Source organism: Kogia breviceps, chromosome 3, assembly GCF_026419965.1.
Source record: "Kogia breviceps isolate mKogBre1 chromosome 3, mKogBre1 haplotype 1, whole genome shotgun sequence".
Lineage (NCBI taxonomy): Eukaryota > Metazoa > Chordata > Mammalia > Artiodactyla > Physeteridae > Kogia > Kogia breviceps.
This window is the reverse complement of record NC_081312.1, coordinates 155,512,795-155,538,225: the sequence shown is the minus strand read 5'-3', so window position 1 is coordinate 155,538,225 and position 25,431 is coordinate 155,512,795. Positions and strand designations below refer to the sequence as shown.

General features: G+C 41.0%; 1 protein-coding gene across 11 annotated transcripts in view; it reads right to left on the bottom strand.

The window, feature by feature from the left end:
• Positions 1–25,431, bottom strand: part of MTHFS (methenyltetrahydrofolate synthetase) — a 344,713-nt gene that overhangs the window by 284,877 nt on the left and 34,405 nt on the right. The window contains exon 3 of one of the 11 annotated variants that reach the window (XM_059057052.2): positions 5,532–6,351. The exons of 9 other annotated variants lie outside the window; for them this stretch is intronic. In XM_059057052.2, coding sequence (XP_058913035.1) covers positions 6,119–6,351 — 233 coding nt within the window. In that variant the 3' untranslated portion in view covers positions 5,532–6,118. Of the gene's footprint in view, positions 1–5,531; positions 6,352–25,431 lie in introns of those variants that run through there. One more of the 11 variants, XM_067030073.1, reaches the window with a different exon arrangement.

Below are 25,431 nucleotides of genomic sequence, written 5' to 3'. Positions count from 1 at the left end.
AAAGATTCTTGCAAAGAAACAGTAGTACAAAGATAATTTGAATAATGCAAACACAAGCGAGCAACAGTAGCTGATACACTTCTGCTACGGGTAAAAGCTATTCATCAGCCATATGACAAGGAAAAAAACAGTGAGATTTGCCAGGAAGTGAGCTGCCAAACTTGAAATGATCACAAAGATATTTTGTAGCAGGGATCTGTGCTCATCATAGTAATGATGAACCTCACTTTTCATATATACATTGAAAAGTGTGAAGCCATCGTGGTTAGCGGAAGCTATGGGTCCAGAAGATGAAGACAAACCTCCATAATGTTTTCAGTAATATTTAATATCATGAATTACTAATATATTTTAAACAATGTTCCCTAAATATAATCCTAAATGTTTATGTCTTTTTTCTTCCTTAATAGTAAAAACCCAAAAAGTAGCATACCATGTAGAAAACACTTGTTCTTTCTGCCATGGAAATATGGATGAAGTACTCATAAATCAATTTAGGGGTAAAAATATCTGGGCACATCTTTTTTGTCAAGATATACTATTGGATACCATGTAGAAAGCACTGCTGGGACTTCCCTGGCGGTCCAGTGGTTAAAACTCTGCACTTCCACTGCAGGGGGCCTGGGCTCGATCCCTGGTCAGGGAACTAGATCCCACATGCATGCCGTAATTAAGAGTTCACATGCCACAACTAAGGAGCCCTTGTGCCACAACTAAGGAGCTGGCGAGCCTCAACTAAGGAGCCCAGAAGCCGCAACTAAGGAGCCCAGACACGACAACTAAGGAGGCTGCCTGCTTGGACTAAGACCTGGTGCAACCAAATAAGTAAATAAATAAACATTTTTTTAAAAAAAAGATGAGTTTTGCATGTATTTTTTTTCCACAAAGGTTGAGTATTCAAAACTTTTTGACTTTTCTATGGTTATAAATGGCCATCAGTAAATTGCTACCTAAGCAAATATCTCCCCGCGTTCCACACCTCCACACCAAATACATCTCATTTGAATCTTCAGGGTAAAAGTCATGTATCTTCTAAGACACAGAAAGGAACTTTTTCCAGAAAGAAACAAGATATGGAGAGAGCATACTGAAAACGGTTATTTGGAAATATTTTCATCATTATATGATTATGTTGCAATAAACTATGTTTGACACCTATAAACACTTTCATATCTGCACAACTAAAAAACTTGGAAGCAGAATGTTTCTCAGTTTAAAATCTTTCAAGGAGTTTCAATAAGTTTTAAACCCATTTACTAACAAAGTAAATGTGCAGCATCTTCTGATTAATATGCAAGAATAATCCACCTCAAGAACATGGATACTTACTCGCCCAATTTCAACTTTTTAAAAAATCTGCAAAACTGACAGAACTGCAAATTTTAGTGTAAGGGCAGTACTGCTTCCATGTGGATCTGCTTATTTCTGGAAGGTATCTTTTTCAGATATAGAAGCCCTTAAAACCAAATACTAAAATAAACTGAAATTAGAACCAGACTTTTGAATCATTCAAAAGGGGTTAAAATAAGGTTTTCAAAAATAGTAAATTTCCAAAAAACGTCCATCACATTGCTCTCCTTCATAGAAATTGAGTACATTATAAATTATAGATATAACTGTTTCAATGATCTCATCTTTTGCTTTTATGTGTATGTTTCCTAACATACATAAGATAATTATTATTTTAAAAGAAATTTGCCCCTTATTTTTTTAACATCTTTATTGGAGTATAATTGCTTTACAATGTTGTGTTAGTTTCTGCTGTATAACAAAGTGAATCAGCTCTACGTACACGTATATCCCCATGTCTCCTCCCTCTTGCGTTTCCCTCCCACCCCTCTAGGTGGTCACAAAGCACCGAGCTGATCTCCCTCTACTATGCGCCCATCTCTGGAGCTTGCTTAGGTGGTGCTCTGCCTTCTGTGGGCACACTGGGAAGGAATCCCCTCTCCTCATGCACACCAAAACAAAGGTCTTTTGCCTCTCTGGCAGTTCCAAACTTTTTCCCGGACTCCCTCCCAGCTAGCTGTGTCGCACTAGCCCCTTTCAGGCTGTGTTCATGCAGCCAACCCCAGTCCTCTCCCCGGGATCCATCAGCTCCCTCAGCTCCCAGCCCAGGTGGTCCCGGCGGCTGAGCAGACAAGCCTCTCGGGCTGGTGAGTGCTGGTCGGCACTGATCCTCTGTGCAGGAATCTCTCCGCTTTGCCCCCTGCACCCCAGTTGCTGCGCTCTCCTCCGTGGCTCTGAAACCTCCCCCCCACCCCGCCCCCCACCGCCACCCCCGTCCCCACCAGCGAAGGGGCTTCCTAGTGTGTAGAAACTCTTCCTCCTTCACAGCTCCCTCCCACTGCTGCAGGCCCCTGTCCCTATTCTTTTGTCTCTGTTTTTTCTTTTTTTCTTTTGCCCTACCCAGGTATGTGGGGATTTTCTTGCCTTTTGGGAAGTCTGATGTCTTCTGCTAGCGTTCAGTAGTTGTTCCGCATGTAGATGTATTTTTGATGTATTTATGAGGAGGAAGGTGATCTCCACATCTCAGTCCTCCGCCATTTTGAACATCTCTCCACTTATTTTTTTTTTTTTTTTTTTTTTTTTTTTTTTTTGTGGTATGCGGGCCTCTCACTGTTGTGGCCTCTCCCTTTGCGGAGCACAGGCTCCGGACGCGCAGGCTCAGAGGCCATGGGTCACGGGCACAGCCGCTCCACGGCATGTGGGATCCTCCCGGACCGGGGCACGAACCCGTGTCCCCTGCATCAGCAAGCGGACTCTCAACCACTGCGCCACCAGGGAAGCCCCTCTCCACTTATTTTTAAGCACATAAATAAACATATATTTGGGGCAGGGGCTTGCAGGGATTAGAGATCACCCTTAAAGGGCAGGAGGCCTAAGACTGCCTAGACATAGGAGGAAAGATGACCACAAAGATGCAAAGAAGAAATGTATTAACAAGGCCAAACAGCACAGATAATGCAACACACACATATGGACTGGCCAAGGAAGGAATTGCAACTGCAGTAATAGCAAATGTGTTCTAGAATAATCCAACCCTGAGATGATGCTGAAAGGAGAGAATCTCAGGAGCAAATAGCAACCAACGTAAAAACCAGCAAGGTCACCACGCACTCAGGGCAACAAACACATTGGTTCATTCCTTCAAGGATTTATTGGCCAATTATTTTGTGCTAGGGACTGTGATAGGTACTGGAGTAAACCATGAACCTGGCAGAAAATCTTCCTTTGAGGAGGTGACAGACAAGTGGAGGAAATAAGCATGTTAACTTATGACTAAATGCAATGTGATTAACTGAATTTCAATGATCTCTGAACGGAAAAAAAAAAAAAAGAACGGGGACCAGAAACCAATAAGCTTCTGCACCATGTCACCCACGCCTAGACATAAGATACAGTTATCAATCTCTTACTTAGTAGAATTCTGTAATTAGTGTACTGTTCTTACTGATATCTGTTAGATGAACTAAAGTTAATCGTTTACTTTCTGGTTAAATTAAGCACAGTTCTATAGAATAGGCAGCAATTATAGACATACATATATTTCCAATTCCCCAATACTAAGGATTGTTCTGTTCAGATCTAGTTGCTATTTCTCTTCTGCCTGGACTGTCCCCTCACCTAAGACCATCATCATTCTTCTTTCATGTTGGCTCTCTTCCTGAGTTTGAGGCCTGTTCTCAGCCTCTGCTTGTGTCACCATCGCCTGCACCTTCAGGGCTTTTTCCCCTTTCCTATACCCTCTGTGCAATGACCACTGCCCATTAATGGTCACTAGGGAAAGGTCCTTTTTCCGGGCAAGGGACCCTGCAGCCCTTGGGCTTTCCTGAATCTCAGCACCTGGGTCTTCTGGCCAGTTGATTCTGTGTTCTGTTTGCGCTTGAGGAGCTGGGGAGGGGCTTTTCAATGCTCTCCTTTGCCAGAAAAACAACACAGGTTAAGTTCTAACGTGTTAAAGTTCTAAAGTTTCCAGACCTGCAGCCGTCCAGGAATTTTACTGTTTAACCACTTCAGACCAACAGCCATGTCAGCTATGTTAACTTTCACCTTAACCTTATGGTTGAAGTAACCCTTAAGATTTCTCACCAGTACAGTAATGAGGTTTCACAGCTTGTAGGAATTCTGTCTCCCTCCCATTTCTCACTGTGTATACTATATTGTGAACGTTTGATTCTAGCCCAATTGACATTTTTTAAGTGTTTTTACTTCTGTGCGTAAAACACCAAATCATATGGTATTATGAACAGGGATGCGTGTTTCAAATGAAACACATCTGAATGTATTCAACTAACTCATTCAGAAAAATTTCTCATTGTCATACTAGATAGTCAGAATCTGAATCAGCACTTCTCCATTCAGACTGGCCACACATCCAGAGTCCAATGGCCACATGTAGCGCTTATGCTGGCCAGTTCTAGAAAACCGATTTGTTCAGGTGGATGAGAGTATCAGAGGAGAGACACAGGTCATTAAATAAATTGTTTCTTCACAAACTAGAAAGTATGTTTCTAGAGTCGAAAACAATGCCTAAGAAGTAAAGTCTTTCCTCCAAACTAACAAGTATTAATTTCTAAGCTAAATAATTTTATGTCAATATAAATTACAATTAGCAATCTAGTAAATTCTAGTACCTTAGATTTTTTTTAAAAAATTCTCTAACACCCACCATTTGTGTGTGTGTCTATCGAGAGTGGGAAGTATAAAGATTATCCCTGTTCTTTGGCACTCACAATCTGGTGAGGGGGTAGACATGACCATTAATATTTGACATGTAGGACAATGTGATAAGGAGGACAATGACCAGGGCCGCTTAAACAAGTGAAGCAACACAGGAAGACTTCACAGAAGAGGTGACATTGGAGCTGAGTCTTGAAGGATAAACAGGAGTCTTCCAAATGAACAAAAGAGGAAAGAGCACTGCAGCCAGAGGAAAAGCAAACTTACAAGGCACAAAGGGCAGAAGAAGCTGGCAGTGTTTAGGGAGCTATGTGAACATTTGCATAAGTTGTACAGAAGAAGAATTCGGGGAGAGGAGAGGCTAGAAAGAGACAAGTAGGGGTGCTTCATGATCAGGTTTATGTTTGATAAGATCACTTTGACTGTAGTTTGAGAAATAAAACGAAGAGGACCAGACTGAAGGCAAGGAAGCCACAGCTGAGGCTCTTGCCCAGTTCACCTTAGAGATGCTGAGAGTCTGGACAAAAGGCACGACAGGACGAGGAGAAAAGGGAACAGATATAAGAGAGTTTCGGAAGCAGAATCAACAGAACCTGGTGAGAGGTAGGATGTGGGGTGTGAGTGAGAGAGCAGGACCCAGGAAGCCCACTGGGTCTCTAGTTATAACCAAATCTTCCCCCCACAAAATTCCCGTTCCCTGGCTGTGATGGCATCTGCCAACCTTCAGCCCAAATTTCATTTCCAAAGCAGATACCACCCATAAACAGAAATAATTTCTAACTTACAGGATATCAGATCTTAAACTCATAAGTGACTGACACACAGAACAGCAGAGATGGAAACAAATTGGCTGAAATTAATATATTTAAATCATAAAAGGTTTCAGTCCTTTAACCATCAAAAGCTACAAACTGTCAGACATAAAATTTCAGGTTGACTAAGTGAAGCCATGATGAAAGGGTATAATATTCTCGGAGAACTTTGTACACAAAGCAAACACCAATAAATCATTTAATAATTGCTGAATCTCCATATGCGTGCCAGACTGACCCAGGCCCATGACAGGACTTAATGAAAGTGTCCACTTCAGATGAGTTTATTTTCCCCCTAACACTCTGAGTTGGAGCATAGTGCCTCATAAATATTTAACTTAAACTATAAAACAGAAAGATCAACCTGGGACATTAATACCAGAAAGTTAAGCTGAAAATCATATGGTGATAGCCTCCGTTTTAATTAATGTTCTATTACACACACTGCTATTGATTTTTTTTAATGGTTTCATGTTTGGTATCTAACAATTACACTGAAAACACTACAGCCCATATTCACATTATTGTGCAATTTCCACTAATTTCTGATAAGGGAAAATACACGTTTGGCTTTTAAAGGTTTTGGCACAAAACCTTTATGATTTGGCTGTGGTCATCAGGATTTACGATGCTGAGGAGTCTTCGTAAAGCACTTCATCTACCTTCATGTCATTTTCATCCACGGGGACCTGAAGGCAAATCTGCTCTTTGAAAGCCAAGGCCAGGGTGTAGGGCCTCACATCCTGGGACTGCAGACAGCGCTTCAGGTAGGCATCGTAGTAGCCCTTACCCCGCCCCAAACGGTTGCCGTGTTTGTCAAACCCAAGACCCGGCATGAAGATGAGATCAAGTCCCCCTGCGGAAATGAGGAATAAATTTACGAAGGTTAATGGTGTCTGGAAAAGACTGATCGCTTCCAGATCTGGTTCTTGGTTTTGTTTGTTTGATTGTTTGTTTTGTTTTGTTTTTTTGCAGTACGTGGGCCTCTCACTGTAGTGGCCTCTCCCATTGCGGAGCACAGGCTCCGGACGTGCAGGCTCAGCGGCCATGGCTCACGGGCCCAGCCGCTCCGCGGCATGTGGGATCTTCCCAGACCGGGGCACAAACCCGTGTCCCCTGCATCGGCAGGCAGACTCTCAACCACTGCGCCACCAGGGAAGCCCTGGTTTCTGTTTTTTAATGACATCTATTTTTTTTCCTCCGATTTTTAAAGAAATACATGATCACTCTAGAAAAATCCTAAAAGTAAAGAGTTGGACAAAGAAAGAAGTAAAAATTACTCAGCAACTAGTAAGTCCAGCATCCATCCCCTAGCCGTTCTTTCATGTATACCTGGACAAAAATGCCAGATTCCCAGGTCCCGTCCACACCTAGTTAAAGAGATCTCCAGGGATAGGGTTTAAGAATTCCTTTTTCTCTAATTTTTTCTTTAAGCATACAGCTGACCCTACATATTGTCCCAGGACACTGACAACTGGAGGAGTGGGAGAGGGTGAGAAAGAAGCCAGAAAAGACAGAGCTCTTCTCATAGCAGATGAGCACAAGGAGGGTTAGCTGTTAAGAGGACCAAGCTTACCCTCTTCATTTCCCCTCTTCCTGGAGAGGGAAGGCCCGGTTGTCCTGCTTCCCTGGATTCACGTGAGAGCAACCTTCGACCCACTCAGGAACATTCCAAAGGTACAAGATGGGGTCCCATAATTGGTCCTCTGGCTGGAACTCTCCCAGGGAACACAGGGACCAGAACCGGCCGTGGCATCATCAGGGCAGAGCAGGCTGCTGGGGCTCAAGGTAGAAGGCAGGGTCTTGAAAGTTATAAAAAGCTGACCACAATAAAAGGTGTGATGAGCGCTGTAAAGGTCAAGAGGATGTGCATGGATTTTGTGAGGTCCAGGGAATGGTCCTCCAGCCCTTGGCAGGAGCATGACGCACCAGTACTTCTCAAGAGCCACATCGCTTATGCAATGCAGCAGTCTGCCGGTAGCCTTCCTGTACTGAGCCTTGGCCTTTTGAGGGCTGTCCTAGGGGCTTCTGGGTGACCTACAGCTTAGCAAGGGCTAACCACTCACGCAGCATTTCTGGCAAGGACGTACCAGGGTTGGAAGCCATGAATTCTCTGGAACAGGGCGTTCAGAGTAGAGGTATTCAGACTGCCAGCTAGGCTGGCCCCCACTGTCAGCAGCTGTTATGACTCCCTGCAGAACGGTGAGGGGAACTCAGCTTCTCTCCGGCTCCCAGCACACACCCATAATCCCTTGCTTGCAAAAATCTGGCAGAGCACGCCTCAGATTGCCGTCCTGACCTTCTCGTGGAAACCTGCTCGCCTACTCCAGTCCCAACTTGCTAAGAGGCCCTGGTCACTGACTTTCATCTTTCCTCCCTGTCCCTGCCCTGCTCTTCTCTCTCGGGAATAATGGTGGCTTGTGCACTTGACTTTGCTTCCTCCGAGTCCTCCTGCTGTTGCCAGAGCACTCTTGGGCTTAAAGTTCAGCCCCGTCATTATACCCAGAACACACACGCACACATCTTTTCCTAGGTTTCTTGCCTCTTTACAGTGTGGCAAAGGTGCTTTGTAAAGTCCTCTGGGGGATACACAGATACATCCCTGCCCTTCAGGAGACGGAGTTCAGTTAACATAAAAAATGCGCACGTGTAACATCCATTCCAATACAAGGCAGCAGTGCCTGCCAACTGTCCCAAAAGCGTTAGGGACAAGAAGTCCTAGAGACTTCACTAGAGGGAGAGCAACATGGCTAGGTGGTCAGGGAAGGATCCATGGGCAATTTTGACTTGACCTAGGTTTCTGAGAATGCTCCAGAGTTGGATCTGAGTGTATTTCAGAAACCGAGGGAAGGATGGCAGGAGCAGAGTGATGAGGGGGGAAGAGGCCAGAAGGATCAGGCTGAGGAGTAGCAGAGATGTGTGGAGTTCATCAGGTCGGGGCATGAAGATTTGAGAGTTAAAGGCAAAGAGGCCCCTACAACCCCAAAACAAATAACCCAATTAAAACAATGGATGAAAGACTTGAATAGATATTTCTGCAAAGAAGACCAAAAAATGACCAAAAGGTATATGAAAAGATGCTCAACATTACTAAATCATCAGAGAAATGCAAGTTAACACCTCCATGAGACATCCCCTCACACCTGTTAAGACAGCCATATTTTTAAAAAACAGACTATAATAAATGTTGGCGAGGATGTGAAGAAATTGGAACATTTGCGCATTGTTGCTGGGGATATAAAAAGATGCAGCTGCCGTAGAAAACAGTATGGAGATTCCTCAGAAAATTAGAACTAGATCTACCATATGATCCAGCCATCCCACCTCTGAGTATTTACCCAAAAGAACTGAAGTCAGGGTATTGAAGAGATCCTTGTACTCCCATGTTCACTACAGCATTATTCACAATAGCCAAGAGGTGTTAATAACCTAAATGTCCATCAACAGATAACTGGATAAACAAAATGTGGTACGTACAATGCAATATTATTCAACCATGAAAAAAAAAGGGAAAATCTGCCATACGCTACAACGCAGAAGTACCTTGAGGACATTAGGTGAAGCAAACTAAGCCAGTTGCAGAAGGACAAATACTGCATGATTCCACTTACAGAAGGTATCTAAAGGAGCCAAACTCATAGAAGCAGAAAGTAAAATGGTGATTGCCAGGGGCTGGGGGAAGAAGTAAATGAAGAGTTAAATCTACTGTACAACATTAACTAGCCTGTACCATATATTTTTAAATCTGTTAAGAGGGTGGATCTCATGTTATGTGTTATTTACCATAATTCTTTTTTTAAGGCAAAGGTAACAAAAGGACAGCCAGGAAAATTTCCATCAGAGTCAACACACGAGAAAAAGAAGGTAGAATTTCAGAGCATTCACCTGTGGGCAGTTGGCAGACAAGAATGAAGGAAGGAAACAGAAAGCTAAGAAAACAATGTTCTCAAATCCCTCACATTAGAATTAATCCTGCTCCTCTCTGTACTCTGGTTATAGCTCTCCCGGAAGTCTACCTTGTACTACAGCTGTTTGTATATGTCTCTGGCTACCCTACCAGATCGAAAATTTCCTTGAGGACCATAATTTGTTCCAAGTCATCCTCCATGCTTGAATTTTAATAGAATTCTAGGCCAACCTGAAAGATGAGTATATATATATATATTTTTTAAATGATTTTCTTTTATGTGGACCATTTTTAAAGTCTTTATTGAATTTGTTACAATACTGCTTCTGTTATATGTTTTTTTGGTTTTTTGGCCATGAGGCATGTGGGATCTTAGCTCCCCAACCAGGGAGTAAGGTAAGGACAAGACAATATCATTAGATTCAGCAACAAGGGAATCAGCAGGGCAAGGATACTTTAAGTGGGGAGATGGGGACAGACGCTGAGCTGCAGAATCTTCACTGATCAAAAAAAATGAGGAAAGAGGATTCTACAAAGGTCTTTATTTATTCTCGAGACTGAAAGTCTGTGCTAGGCACTGAGGATTCAGTTCACCTTCACAAAACATCCTTTTTAACTCTGGCCAAGGAGGCAGCAGCTGGGCCACAGACACCTCTTAGGATGCTCTGAATTCAGACTCCCCATCCTGGCTTTTGCAGAAGAATATAATCAGCTCAGCCAGTGGATTATCTTTGCCCTGATACTAAAGAGAAGGCTGAAAACAGTCAGTGTGAGAGCCCAGCAGTTAAACAGAGCTTTCTAACCCCACTTTCAACATGTCCTATGCAGAGCCTTCTATTTCTTTCTCCTTTCTCTTCTTTCTAAGTTGGGTGTCATGGCCATGTCTCCCACAAAGTCCTCCTCAGGAACTTCATGACTCAGGGCCTCCTTCTCCAGGCACCTCTCTGCACTATTGCCAGAGTCCTCAGCTTCACTTGTGATTCTGAAGGTGCCACTTCTCCCAGAAGTCCAACTACTCACCCCACCTCCAGGCACTGCCCGTCCCAATCCATCCTAGAACACAGCCTTCATCATGACTCCCCATGCCCCAGAACTTTTAGTCGGTAATGATCTCTTAAAGATAACATCAAACTGGGTATGCAAAGCCCACTACAATCTCACCCCAGTCACGTCTCCAACGTTACCTCCCGTTAGTTACACTTGGGAGATCCTAGTTAAATGGATGGACTTGTTGTCCCACAAGCCCACCCCACAACTTCCCGCTTTTGCTCTTGTGACGCTATTTTCCATGCCTGTAAGGACCTTCTAATCTTTTTATTCATTTGTCTAATCATAACAGTCCTAACAAACCTCAGTGAAACTTCCATCTAGTCCTCCCTGCCCATGCAGTTCAGTGTGACCAGCTCTTATCCTACACTGTGAGGCGCCCATGGTCCATTAAGTAGGAGGAATGCTTTCCCGTACCTCTGGGAGCAGAGGTGTTGTGTTTCCCCAGAGAGATGCTGAGCTCAGTTCTATTTACTGTGAGGGAAGGATGAAAGTAAAAGACAGAATGAGATGTCTCATGACCGTATTTATCTTAGTTCCCTGACTATATTCAAGAATCCCGGGGCTTCCCTGGTGGCGCAGTGGTTAAGAATCCGCCTGCCAGTGCAGGGGACACGGGTTCAAGCCCTGGTCTGGGAAGATCCCACATGCCGTGGAGCAACTAAGCCCGTGTGCCACAACTACTGAGCCGGCGCTCTGGAGCCCGAGAGCCACAACTACTGAGCCCGCGTGCTGCAACTAGTGAAGCCTGTGCGCCTAGAGCTCATGCTCCCCAACAAGAGAAGCCACCGCAATGAGAAGCCCGTGCACCACAATAAAGAGTAGCCCCCACTCACTGCAACAAGAGAAAGCCCACATGTAGCAACGAAGACCCAGTGCACCAAAAAATAAATAAAATAAGTAAATTTATTAAAAAGTAATAATAAGTTACCAATCCCACTACTGGGCATATACCCTGAGAAAAGCATAATTCAAAAAGATAAATGTACCACAATGTTCATTGCAGCACTATTTACAATAGCCAGGACATGGAAGCAACCTAAATGTCCATCGACAGATGAATGGATAAGGAAGATGTGGCACATATATACAATGGAATATTACAATGGAATATTACTCAATCATAAAAAGAAATGAAACTTTTTGAAAGAAATGAGTTATTTGTAGTGAGGTCACCCTGAAGTCTGTCATACAGAGTGAAGTAAGTCAGAAAGAGAAAAACAAATACCATACGCTAACGCATGTATATGAAATCCAGAAAAATGGTACTGATGAACCTAGTGGCAGGGCAAGAGTAAAGATGCAGACATAGAGGACGGACTTGAGGACACAGGAGGAGAAGGGGAAGCTGGGACGAAGTGAGAGAGTAGCGTTGACATATATACATTATCAAATGTAAAACAGATAGCTAGTGGGAAGCTGCTGCATAGCACAGGGAGATCAGCTTGGTGCTTTGTGACCACCTAGAGGAGTGGGATAGGGAGGGCAGGAGGGAGGTGCAAGAGGGAGGGGATATGGGGATATATGTATACATATAGCTGATTCACTTTGTTGTACAGCATAAACTGACACAACACTGGAAAGCAATTATACTCCAATAAAGATGTTAAAAAAAAAAAGAACAAATAGATTATATGAAGGCAGGGCAGGAGCAATAATCTATAAAAGTATTAATTGAGCTTAATGCAAAAATGCAAGAAGAGAGCACTTCAATAAAATATCCTTGCATGAAAAAAAAAGAAGTTACCTGTTCAGACCATCCTATGCAGCATCTAACTCTCATCCAAAATCCAGCTTCTGGAAGAGGAGAAGAAAGCAGAGAAGCTAACACTTACTTGTTAAGTGTCTACGATTTGTCAGGCACTATTCTATGCCCCGGGGATAGAAGTATGAATTAAATCAGCTGCTCAGTACATCTACCTGGTGAGGCAGGAGGGCAAGGATTACTACTTGCCCCTGATACTTCACAGGTGAAGAAACATACACAGTGCTCAGAGAGGTCAAATTGCTCCTTAAAGGCATTCAGCTTATAAGAAATGAAGCCGAGGGCCGGCTGCCCAGGTGGATCACGATTTGACAGCACACAGTTCTCCTACTGCCAAAAGGTACAAGTGGCCTTAGGCAAAGGCACAGAGGAAACATGACCAGGGCAAGCGCCTTGGAGACAGTGGAGCAGAGGGGTGGCATGTGCAGACTTGGAGACAGGCTACCTGGGTCTGAATCCCAGCACTACCACTTATTAGCTATGAAACATCAGTCAAAATTGCCTTCACCTAAAATGGATAAGCATATTATGATGTAAAGAGTCTCTAAGCTATTAATACCAAATGTCAACTCAATCAATTGCTGCATGCATACTCCTTAGGCCATGCAGAGACACGGGTGCTTCCATTAAACAGGCTGCTCGAACATGAAGAAGCCGAAACCATAAAATAAAATACAGAATCAATAATGCTTAATAGCTCTTATGGTGTAACTCTCAAAAATCAATACCATATGCTTTGAACTCATTAATGCCTGCCTCGGAAAGAACAGATTGAAGCACAACCCCCTTCAATAGCTTGATAAATGGAAAATTTATAAATGGAATATTTCCTGCCATATCAATAAACACAGGATGTCACAGTCACCAATGATTGCAGCCCTCCAGCGTGAGCCGGTGAGCCCTGAGGAAACTCAAGGCTGAAAAGAATACCCCCGCCATCTAGCAGCCATCAGACTGCAACCACTCCCTTCGGTGAGCCCTGAGGAAACTCAGGATGTGAAAATACAGGATACTGGCCCCAGAGAGCTGAGGTGCACATCAAAGGAATGATTTCAGTGAGCCCAGGCTCTTGCATCTTCCCATACATAGAAAAGCGCTAATTTCCTTAACTTGAGATAGCTGGTTTTCTTTGTTTAACAATAATAATCTTTTGACATTCCCGACTATCTGCCCTTTGTTGCAAAATTCCTATATGTCCTGGCTCCTCCCTCGCCTCCTCGGAGCAGTTTCTAAGAGCTATCTGAGATGCTGTCTCCTGGGCTGCAGTCCTCATTTTGCCCCCAATACAACTTAACTCGCAACTCTCACATTGTGCGTTTTGTTTTAAGTCAGCACACTCTTCATAGTAAAACAGTAGAGAGCACACAGGCTAGTAAACAAAACCATTTATGTGCTCATAGTCATAAAATATACTCAAGTTCTGACTATATATAAAAATTGGGTTTCCAAAAAAATGTATTTCCCTGCAAATCCATAATGCTCTTAAAGAGTATTCAATGAAACCACCTAATGCAGACAGCTATTTTTAAAAATCTCATTGTAAATGCACCTCCACTCTTTCTGCTATGTTTGGTCACAATGTATTCTGCCCACTTGGGAATCTCCGTAGAGAATCAAACACACTATAGTAAAAACCATCTGTTAAAGACACGATTATCATATGATTAATATTTCTGTGTTGTTATTATAAGATCCTTTCTTTTAGCACAGGTCCTAACATTCAAGTCAAAATACAGGGACTGTATTTGTCACAAGAGCACTGGAACAAGCACCCAGCACCATGTGAGGCATCCGTTCCCCTAGGATCCCCAGGTATGACAGGTCACTCCACTAATCAGCTAATGAGGTATTCAGAACGTAAGACAATCTCTGTGTGCCTTATATTTAAAATCTAAATGTTTCCAAGTTCAAGCTTGTAAATCCTGCAAACACTGACTATGTTTAAATGAAGGAAGTAGGAGATGATAGGAATTTAGATTCTTCTAGGTAAAGCTGAGAGCAAAGAAATAAGAAACATGAATAGTATTTGGTGACTAAGAGCAAAGAAATAAGAAACATGAATAGTATTTGGTGACTAAGCTGCTGAGTATCTTACCAACATCCTCCTCCTCCTAACCCAGAGAGCCCTGAAAAATATCGAGGACAACAGGACAGAATTTGAGCTAAGATAGATTATAAAGACCGATCACCCTTTTACCTATTATAAATATTGGTAAACCCCTATAAGAATATCTCAGGAAGGATCCGAAAAAAAACCAATAACTGGTTGGCTCTGGAGAAAGGAATCAGGGAACAGGACAACTTACTTGGGTGGGAAGGATACTTTACACTTTCACTCTATCCTTTGGACAGTTTGCATTTTTTACCATGTGCCTAATATAACCAAATTCTGCTAAACCCTTTAAAAACATGAGCCTTCTAGTGTTTCAAGGGCAAGAGCCTTGGAGGCTATATAGCACAGCAATTGAGTGTGCCGGCTTCTCGAGAGACTGCCTGGGTTTGAATCCCCTAACTACCACTTACTAGCTAAGAAACATTAATCAAGTTACTGACTCTCTCTTAATTCTCAGTTTCTTCTCCTTAAGACGGAAATACTACTACTACCTACTTTGATAGAGTGACTAAATAAATAAATAAAGGCAGGTATGTAAAAGCTCTAGCAAATGTTCAATAAGTGTTAGCTGTTATTATACTTAGGGTATGAATAATACTTATTCTCTTTCTGTGAACTCTGAAAGTTAGTTCTTGTTGACTAATCAAAACAGTCCCAGCACTAATACTCCAACAGAGTTACGGTACGTAGATTTCCAATTAGCCCAAACCACCTGTAATGGTGGGTAGGCTCCCTATTGCCAACTGTGTGCAGACCACAGATATCCACAAGTGAGTGCCCAAGCCCTGAGCAGAGCAGGGGGCCACGAGGACTCTCTGAAACACGAAGTCTCTGAAATAGATGTCATGGAAAGGATTCCGCCTGTTACAAATGGCCATTCCCTTTACACAGATCCTTTGAAAAGAAGCTGCTGGGACTTCCCTGGTGGTGCAGTGGTTAGGAATCTGCCTGCCAATGCAGGGGACATGGGTTTGAGCCTCGGTCCAGGAAGATCCCACATGCTGCGGAGCAACTAAGCCTGTGTGCCACAACTACTGAGCCCGCACTCTAGAGCCCATCTGCCACAACTACTGAGTCCGCATGCTGCAACTACGGAAGCCCGTGCGCCTAGAGCCCATGCTCCGCAACAAGAGAAGGCACCACAATGAGAAGCCCACGTACCGCAACGAAGAGTAGCCCCCGCTCGCCGCAACTAGTGAAAGCCCGCACGCAGCAACGAAGACCCAATGCAGCCAAAAATTAATAAATAAATTTATTTTTTTTAAAAAGTTAGTTATTTCCTTAAGTGCTTTTTATTCTATCAGAAGGCTAGCAAGATATATAGGAAATAACTCTAAAATTATGTCAGTAGGAAATGATCATTTGATTCACATTATTTTCTAAATCATCACCATCACCATAAACAACTACAACTGTCTCCTATAACAGAGAGCAAGTTAGACGCTAAAGACCAAAAAAGTGAAAGTGAAGGTCCCAATACTTTACTATAGGGGCTGGAAAACTATGACCTATGGGCCAAATCTGGCATGCTGCCTACTTTTGTAAATAAAGTTTCAATGGAACACAGCCATGCTCTGCTTGCACACTAAAAAAGCAGAGCTGAATGGTTGCAACAGACATTGTTTGGCATATAAAGCCCCAAATATTTACTATATGTCCCTTTACAGAAAAAGTTTGCAAAGCCCTTCTTTGGAGCATCTACCATATGTTAAAAAAGAAAAGAAAACAAAAAAAAACTATATTTCAGCTTATCCTATCTTCGCAGATATATCAACCAAATAAATCTTATTGGAAAAAAAGAATTAAACTGTCTTTATTGCAGATATGCAAAAATGCTTTGCAGAAAATAGATCAACAGCAGCAGTAGCTTTATCCAAATGGCATTTTCTAAATGTTTACTTTGCCTCTGAGTTTGGTATACTTTCACTGTTGTTCATAATCAGATGGACCTTAAAAAGTTCAACAAAACTGAGAAGAAATTATAGAACTTCCTATGATTGATTTTTCACTAACTTCAGGCAACCTCTGGTCTGATTTTTCTCATTTGTAAAATGGATAGATGGAAACCTGCAATTTCCCAGATCTCTTTAGATTCAAAGCTTAGTGATTCTGAGAATTTTAAGGACAATTCCCTGTGTATCTGTGTGACACAATCAATAAATAAATTAAGCCAGTTACCAAAAAGCAAATGCTAAATGATTCCACTTATATGAGGTATCTAAAATAGTCAAATTCATAGAAACAAAGTAGAATGGGGGTTACCAGGGGCAGGTGGGAGGGGGAAAGAGGGATTGTTTAATGGATACAGTTTCAGTTTTGCAAGATGAAAAGGTTCTGGAGATCTGTTTTACAACAATGTGAATATACTTAACACTACTGAACTTATACACTTAAAGATGGTTAAGAGGAAAACAAAGGAAAGATCAGCAGCTTCAGAGCCAGGCTGAGTCTTCAGGAAAATCAGAACTCCACTGGCAGGTGGGGAAATCACAGAGAACAAGTAGGCAGTATCTTCAAGATTACAGGGGAGAAAGCAAATAGATCTTTTCTGCCACTTAAAAAAACTCTACATAGAATATTCCTAGTTAAGCGGTTTCATTCCTTATAAAATTTATTACAAAACTGCCTGCTCTTCCTACACACTACCAAAGATATGTCAGAAGGGACTCCTGAGAGGGCCCTTGTCAGCCAGATCTCTGGGCTGCAAACAAGACCCAGGACTCTGGACACCCCAGTTCTAGCCCTCCCTAGCCAATAGAAAATTGGATTTCCTTCGAAGCTTTTAAAACTCTTTAGAAAGGGTAAAACAAATACGTTCCTTTGTAGTCAAGAAACTGTTCTGTATTTTGATTGTTGTAGTGGTTACACAAATCTATACATGTGACAAAACTGCATAGAAATATGCACACACATACATATAAATGAGTAGATGTTGAAACCTGAATAAGGTTGGTAGATGGTACAAAGTCAATGTCCCATTTTCGACCTTATACTACAGTTGTGTAAGAGGTTATTATCGAGAGAAACTGGGTGAAGGCTACTTAGGACCTCTCTGTACTATTTTTTTCAACTTATTATTTCAAAACAATAAATCTTTAGAAAAGCATCACATACTGTGACTTCCACCTCAAAAAGTCTAAAACCATGATACAACCACTATGGAAAACAGTATGGAGGTTCCTTAAAAAACTAAAAATAGAACTACCATGTGATCCAGCAATCCCACTCCTGGGCATGTATCCAGAGGAAACCATAATCCGAAGAGATAAATGCACCCAATGTTCATTGCAGCACTATTTACACTAGCCAAGACATGGAAGCAACCTAAGTGTCCATTGACAGATGAATGCATAAAGAAGATGTGGTACTTATATACAATGGAATATTACTCAGCCATGAAAAAGAATGAAATAATGCCATCTGCAGCAACATGGATAGACCTAGAGGTTATCATACTAAGTGAAGTAAGTCAGATAGAGAAAGACAAATATCATATGATTATCTCTCATATGTGATATCTAATTTTTTTAATGATACAAATGAATTTATTTACAAAACAGAAACAGACTTACAGATATCAAAAACACACTTATGGTTACCACAGGGGAAACGTTGGAGGGGAAGGGATAAATCAGAAGCTTGGAATGAACACACACACTACTATATCTGACAGATAATCAACAAAGACCTACTGTATGGCACAGGAAACTCTACTCAATATTCTGTGATGTCCTATATGAGAAAAGAATCTAAAAATGAATGACTATATGTATACGTATAACTGAATCACTTTCCTGTACACCTGAAACTAACACAACATTGTAAATCAACTATACTCCAATAAAATTAAAAAAAAAAAAGTCTAAAGCCAAACCAGACCAAATCTACCCTCAATCTTACCTTCGTTTCATTGACCTTAAACTCTAAACGATGTGTCCTGATAGATTCACTTTCTAGCCTTCACAGGCTTGTCCCATGTTTCGAGTCTCTCTACTTCATGGAAGTCCCACCCCATCTTTAAGACTCAGCCCATGGGTACTTCCTTCACCTTCACACCAATCCACATGGGCTCTCACTCCACCAAAATCCAGTAAGCACTGATGTCAGAGGGGTAGGTGCCCTGGAAACTTCTACCTCTGTGATGAAGATTAAATGGCCCATATTTTTTCTATAAGCAGATATTGATAGGGAAGAGTCAGCTGATTAAAGGAAGGCTATTTCTCTGAAACTGTCACTTTGCCCACTTCATAACTCAGTCTAAAGCTGCCCTTAAGTGTTACCCTGGTTTCTTTACCCTGAATTCTCATAAGACAGAATAAAAAAACATTTTTCTATTACTTGTTGTATTTACTGGAAAAGATTATAGATTCTTGGATAACATTTTCTGACACAGGTGATACTAAATGATTTATATCATTTCTCTTAAACATAACCAAATAGGCTGTGCAGAGAGTGCACAGGGAGTTATTCCATTGGCCATATACAAGTTCTGATGTTATATCTACAGTACAAAGAACAGGATATTCTATCAAAGGTCACTTTCATATCCAATAATTCTACATTCAGGTAACAAAAGTCAACTGTTTTCTGTTCATTTCACCCAATTATTATTATAATCTAAGAATCTAACATCTTGTTCATAAAAATTTTTTAATATTTACCTACCCAAACAAACGGAAGAGCATCTGCTTCCCTTTCTCCCAAATACAGCTTCTATACTGGACTCTATATATTTTCTTCTCTGTGGTTTTGGTGACTATCTTTTACCAGTCTTTCAGAGAGAGGGTGTTTCAGAAACAGGAACACCTGAGTTTTGGCCTAACTCCGTGTGACTGTGTGACCTTGGACAGGTCATTTCCCATACACTACACCTGTTCTTTCTTCTGCAAAATCAAAGGACAGACTTAGATGATCTCCAAAATCTCTTCCAGTTCAAATAATCCCCAGTATGCTAATTAAATGACTAAAGAATATACAAATGTGGGAGACTGGAGACAAAACCTCCACCTCAGACTAATAAATTTATAAAACACTGACATCTGCTGGAAATTGGTGAAACTACTCAGCCCATCCAAAAAATAGCAGCCTTTAAAAACCTAGTCTTACATACCTCACTTTGAAAACATGTTATCAAAGATGCAAGTTCCTTGTGAAATTAAGTTTTCCAAAATTTCATTTTATAGAACTTAAAATTTTGAAGGAAATAACTTTAAAATTACTTCAGAGACTTCTGGAACCAGAAGTCGGCTTCAAATAGAACCATTTGGAAATTTGAGCCTATGTTCCTAAGCCTTCCTATATGACAAAAATAACCAACTTGAAAATATAATGGAGGAGGAGCTTCAAGATGGCAGAAGAGTAAGACGTGGAGATCACCTTCCTCCCCACAAATACATCAGAAATACATCTACATGTGGAACAGCCACTGCAGAACACCTACTGAGCACTGGCAGAAGAACTCAGACCTCCCAAAAGGTCTTTTTAAAAAGTTTCATCATAGGGGGCTCTGAAACAAGATGGCAGAGTAGAAGGACGTGTCTTCACTCCCTCTTCCAAGAACACCAGAATCACAACTAACTGCTGGACAATCATCAACAGGAAGACACTGGAACTCACCAAAAAAATACCCCACATCCAAAGACAAAAGAAAAGCCACAGTGAGACGGTAGGAGGGGTGCAATAACAGTAAAATCAAATCCCATAACTGCTGGGTGCGTGACTCACAGACTGGAGAACACTTATACCACAGAAGTCCACCCACTGGAGTGAAGGTTCTGAGCCCCACGTCAGGCTTCCCAACCAGGGGGTCCAGCAATGGGAGGAGGAATTCCTAGAGAATCAGACTTTGAAGGCTAGTGGGATTTGATTGCAGGACTTTGACAGGACTGGGGGAAACAGAGACTCCACTCTTGGAGGGCACACACAAAGTAGTGTGTGCACACTGGGACCCAGGGGAAGGAGCAGTAACCCCATAAGAGACTGAACCAGACCTACCTGCTAGTGTTGGAGGATCTCCTGCAGAGGCGGGGGGTGGCTGTGGCTCACCATGGGGACAAGGACATTGGCAGCAGAAGTTCTGGGAAGTACTCCTTGGCGTGAGCCCTCCCAGACTCTGCCATTAGCCCCACCACAGAGCCCAGGTAGGCTCCACAGTTTGGATTGCCTCATGCCAAACAACCAACTGGGAGGGAACCCAGCCCCACCCATCAGCAGACAAGCGGATTAAAGTTTTACTGAGCTCTGCACACCAGAGCAACTGTCAGCTCTACCGACCACCAGTCCCTCCCATCAGGGAACTTGCACAAGCCTCTTAGACAGACTCATCCACCAGAGGGCAGAGAGCAGAAACAAGAAGAACTACAATCCTGCAGCCTGTGGAACAAAAACCACATTCACAGAAAGATAGACAAGATGAAAAGGCAGAGGGTTATGTACCAGATGAAGGAACAAGATAAAACCCCAGAAAAACAACTACATGAAGTGGAGATAGGCAACCTTCCAGAAAAAGAATTCAGAAAATTCATAGTGAAGATGATCCAGGACCTCGGAAAAAGAATGGAGGCAAAGATCAAGAAGATGCAAGAAATATTTAACAAAGACCTAGAAGAATTAAAGAACAAACAAACAGAGATGAACAATACAATAACTGAAATGAAAACTACACTAGAAGGAATCAAGAGCAGAATAACTGAAGCAGGAGAACAGATAAGTGACCAGGAAGACAAAATGGTAGAATTCACTACTGAGGAACAGAATAAAGAAAAAAGAATGAAAAGAAATGAAGACAGCCTAAGAGACCTCTGGGACAACATTAAACGCAACAACATTTACATTATAGGGGTCCCAGAAGAAGAGAGAGAGAAAGGACCAGAGAAAATATTTGAAGAGATTATACTAGAAAACTTCCCTAACATAGGAAAGGAAATAGCCACACAAGTCCAGAAAGTGCAGAGAGTCCCATACAGGATAAACCCAAGGAGAAACACACCAAGACACATAGTAATCAATCTGGCAAAAATCAAGGAGAAAGAAAAATTATTGAAGGCAGCAAGGGAACAATGACAAATAACATACAAGGGAACTCCCATAAGGTTAACAGCTGATTTCTCAGCAGAAACTCTACAAGCCAGAAGGGAGTGGCATGATATACTCAAAGTGATGAAAGAGAAGAACCTACAACCAAGATCACTCTACCTGGCAAGGATCTCATTCAGATTCGATGGAGAAACCAAAAGCTTTACAGACAAGCAAAAGCTAAGAGAATTCAGCACCACCAAACCAGCTCTACAACAAATGCTAAAGGAACTCCTCTAAGTGGGAAACACAAGAGAAGAAAAGGACCTACAAAAGCAAACCCAAAACAATTAAGAAAATGGTCATAGGAACATACATATCGATAATTACCTTAAACGTGAATGGATTAAATGCTCCAACCAAAAGACACAGGCTTGTTGAATGGATACAAAAACAAGACCCATATATATGCTATCTACAAGAGACCTACTTCAGACCTAGGGACACATACAGACTGAAAGTGAGGGGATGGAAAAAAATATTCCATGCAAATGGAAATCAAAAGAAAGCTGGAGTAGCAATACTCATATCAGGTAAAATAGATTTTAAAATAAAGAATGTTAAAAGAGGCAAGGAAGGACACTACATAATGATCAAGGGATGAATCCAAGAAGAAGATATAACAATTATAAATATATATGCACCCAACATAGGAGCACCTCAATACATAAGGCAACTGCTAACAGCTATAAAAGAGGAAATCAACAGTAACACAATAATAGTGGCGGACTTTAACACCTCACTTACACCAATGGACAGATCATCCAAAATAAAAATAAATAAGGAAACAGAAGCTTTAAATGATACAATAGACCAGATAGATTTAATTGATATTTATAGGACATTCCATCCAAAAACAGCAGATTACACTTTCTTCTCAAGTGTGCATGGAACATTCTCCAGGATAGATCACATCTTGGGTGACAAGTCAAGCCTCAGTAAATTTGAGAAAATTGAAATCATATCAAGCATCTTTTCTGACTACAACTCTATGAAATTAGAAATCAATTACAGGGAAAAAAACGTAAAAAGCACAAACACATAGAGGATAAACAATATGTTACTAAATAACCAAGAGATCACTGAAGAAATCAAAGAGGAAATTAAAAAATACCTAGAGACAAAGGACAATGAAAACACGATGATCCAAAACCTATGGGATGCAGCAAAAGCAGTTCTAAGAGGGAAGTTTATAGCTGTACAAGCCTACCTCAAACAACAAGAAAAATCTCAAATAAAAAATCTAACCTTACACCTAAAGGAACTAGAGAAAGAAGAACAAACAAAACCCAAAGTTAGTAGAAGGAAAGAAATCATAAAGATCAGAGCAGAAATAAATGAAATAGAAACAAAGAAAACAATAGCACAGATCAATAAAACTAAAAGCTGGTTCTTTGAGAAGATAAACAATATTGATAAACCATTAGCTAGATTCATCAAGAAAGAGGGAGAGGACTCAAATTAATAAAATTAGAAATGAAAGAGGAGAAGTTACAACAGACACTGCAGAAATACAAAGTATCCCAAGAGATGACTACGAGCAACTCTATGCCAATAAAATGGACAACCTGGAAGAAATGGACAAATTCTTAGAAAGGTATAACCTTCCAAGACTGAACCAGGAAGAAATAGAAAATATGAACAGACCAGTCACAAGTAATGAAATTGAAAATGTGATTAAAAATCTTCCAACAAGCAACCTAAGTGTCCATCAACAGATGAATGGATAAAGAAGATGTGGCATATATATATGATGGAATATTACTCAGCCATAAAAACAAATGAAACTGAGTTATTTGTAATGAGGTAGATAGACCTGGAGTCTGTCATACAGAGTGAAGTAAGTCAGAAGGAGAAAAACAAATACCGTATGCTAACACATATATATGGAATCTAAGAAAAAAAAATGTCATGAAGACATTAGTGGTAGGACGGGAATAAAACAGACCTACTAGAGCATGGACCTGAGGATATGGGGAGGAGGAAGGGTAAGCTGTGATGAAGTGAGAGAGTGGCATGGACATATACACACTACCAAATGTAAAATAGATAGTTAAAGAGAAGCAGCCGCATAGCACAGGTAGATCAGCTCTGTGCTTTGTGACCACCCAGGGGGGTGGGATAGGGAGGGTGGGAGGGATAGAGACGCAAGAGGGAAGAGATATGGGAACATATGTATATGTATAACTGATTCACTTTGTTGTAAAGCAGAAACTAACACACCATTGTAAAACAGTTATACTCCAATAAAGATGTTAAAAAAAAAAAATCTTCCAACAAACAAAAGTCCCGGACCAGATGGCTTCACAGTTGAATTCTATAAAACATTTAGAGAAGAGCTAACACCCATCTTTCTCAAACTCTTCCAAAAAATTGCAGAGGAAGGAACACTCCCAAACTCATTCTACATGGCCACCATCACCCTGATACCAAAACCAGACAAAGATATTACAAAAAAAGAAAATACAGACCAATATCACCGATGAATACAGATGCAAAAAACCTCAACAAAATACTAGCAAACAGAATCCAACAACACATTAAAAGGATCATACACCATGATCAAGTGGAATTTATCCCAGGGATGCAAGGATTATTCAATATACGCAAAACAATCAATGTGATACACCAAATTAACAAATTGAAGAATAAAAACCATACGATCATCTCAACAGATGCAGCAAAAGCTTTCGACAAAATTCAACACCAATTTATGATAAAAACTCTCCAGAAAGTGGGCATAGAGGGAACGTACCTCAACATAATAAAGGCCATATATGACAAACCCACAGAAAACATTATTCTCAATGGTGAAAATTGAAAGCATTTCCTCTAAGATCAGGAACAAGACAAGGATGTCCACTCTCACCACTATTATTCAACATAGTTTTGGAAGTCCTAGCCATGGCAATCAGAGAAGAAAAAGAAATAAAAGGAATACAAATTGGAAAAGAATAAGTAAAACTGTCACTCTTTGCAGGTGACATGATACTATATAGAGAGAATCCTAAAGATGCCACCAGAAAACTACTAGAGATAATCAATGAATTTGGTAAAGTTGCAGGATACAAAATTAATGCACAGAAATCTCTTGCATTCCTATACAATAATGATGAAAAATCTGACAGAGAAATTAAGGAAACACTCCCATTTACCATTGCAACAAAAAGAATAAAATACCTAGGAATAAACCTACCTATGGAGACAAAAGACCTGTATGCAGAAAACTTTAAGACACTGATGAAAGAAATTAAAGATGATACCAACAGATGGAGAGATATACCATGTTCTTGGATTGGAAGAATCAATATTGTGAAAATGACTATACTACCCAAAGCAATCTACAGATTCAAAGCAATCCCTATCAATTACCAACAGCATTTTTTACGGAACTAGAGCAAAAAATCTTAAAATTTGTTGGAGACACAAAATACCCTGAATAGCCAAAGCAGTCTTTAGGAAACAAAACGGAGCTGGAGGAATCAGACTCCCTGACTTCAGACTATACTACAAAGCTACAGTAATCAAGACAATATGGTACTGGCACAAAACCAGAAACATAGATCAATGGAAAAAGATAGAAAGCCCAGAGATAAACCCATGCACCTCTGGTCAACTAATCTATGACAAAGGAGGCAAGGATATACAATGGAGAAAAGACAGTCTCTTCAATATGTGGTGCTGGGATAACTGGACAGCTACATGTAAAAGAATGAAATCAGAACACTCCCTAACACCATACACAAAAATAAACTCAAAGTGGTTTAGAGACCTAAATGTAAGACCGGACACGCTAAAACTCTTAGAGAAAAACATAGGAAGAACACTCTTTGACATATATCACAGCAAGATCTTTTTTGATCCACCTCCTATAGTAATGGAAATAAATACAAAAATAAACAAATGGGACCTAATGAAACTTCAGAGCTTTTGCATAACAAAGGAAGCCATAAACAAGACGAAAAGTCAACCCTCAGAATGGGAGAAAATATTTGCAAACGAATCAATGGACAAAAGATTAATCTCTAAA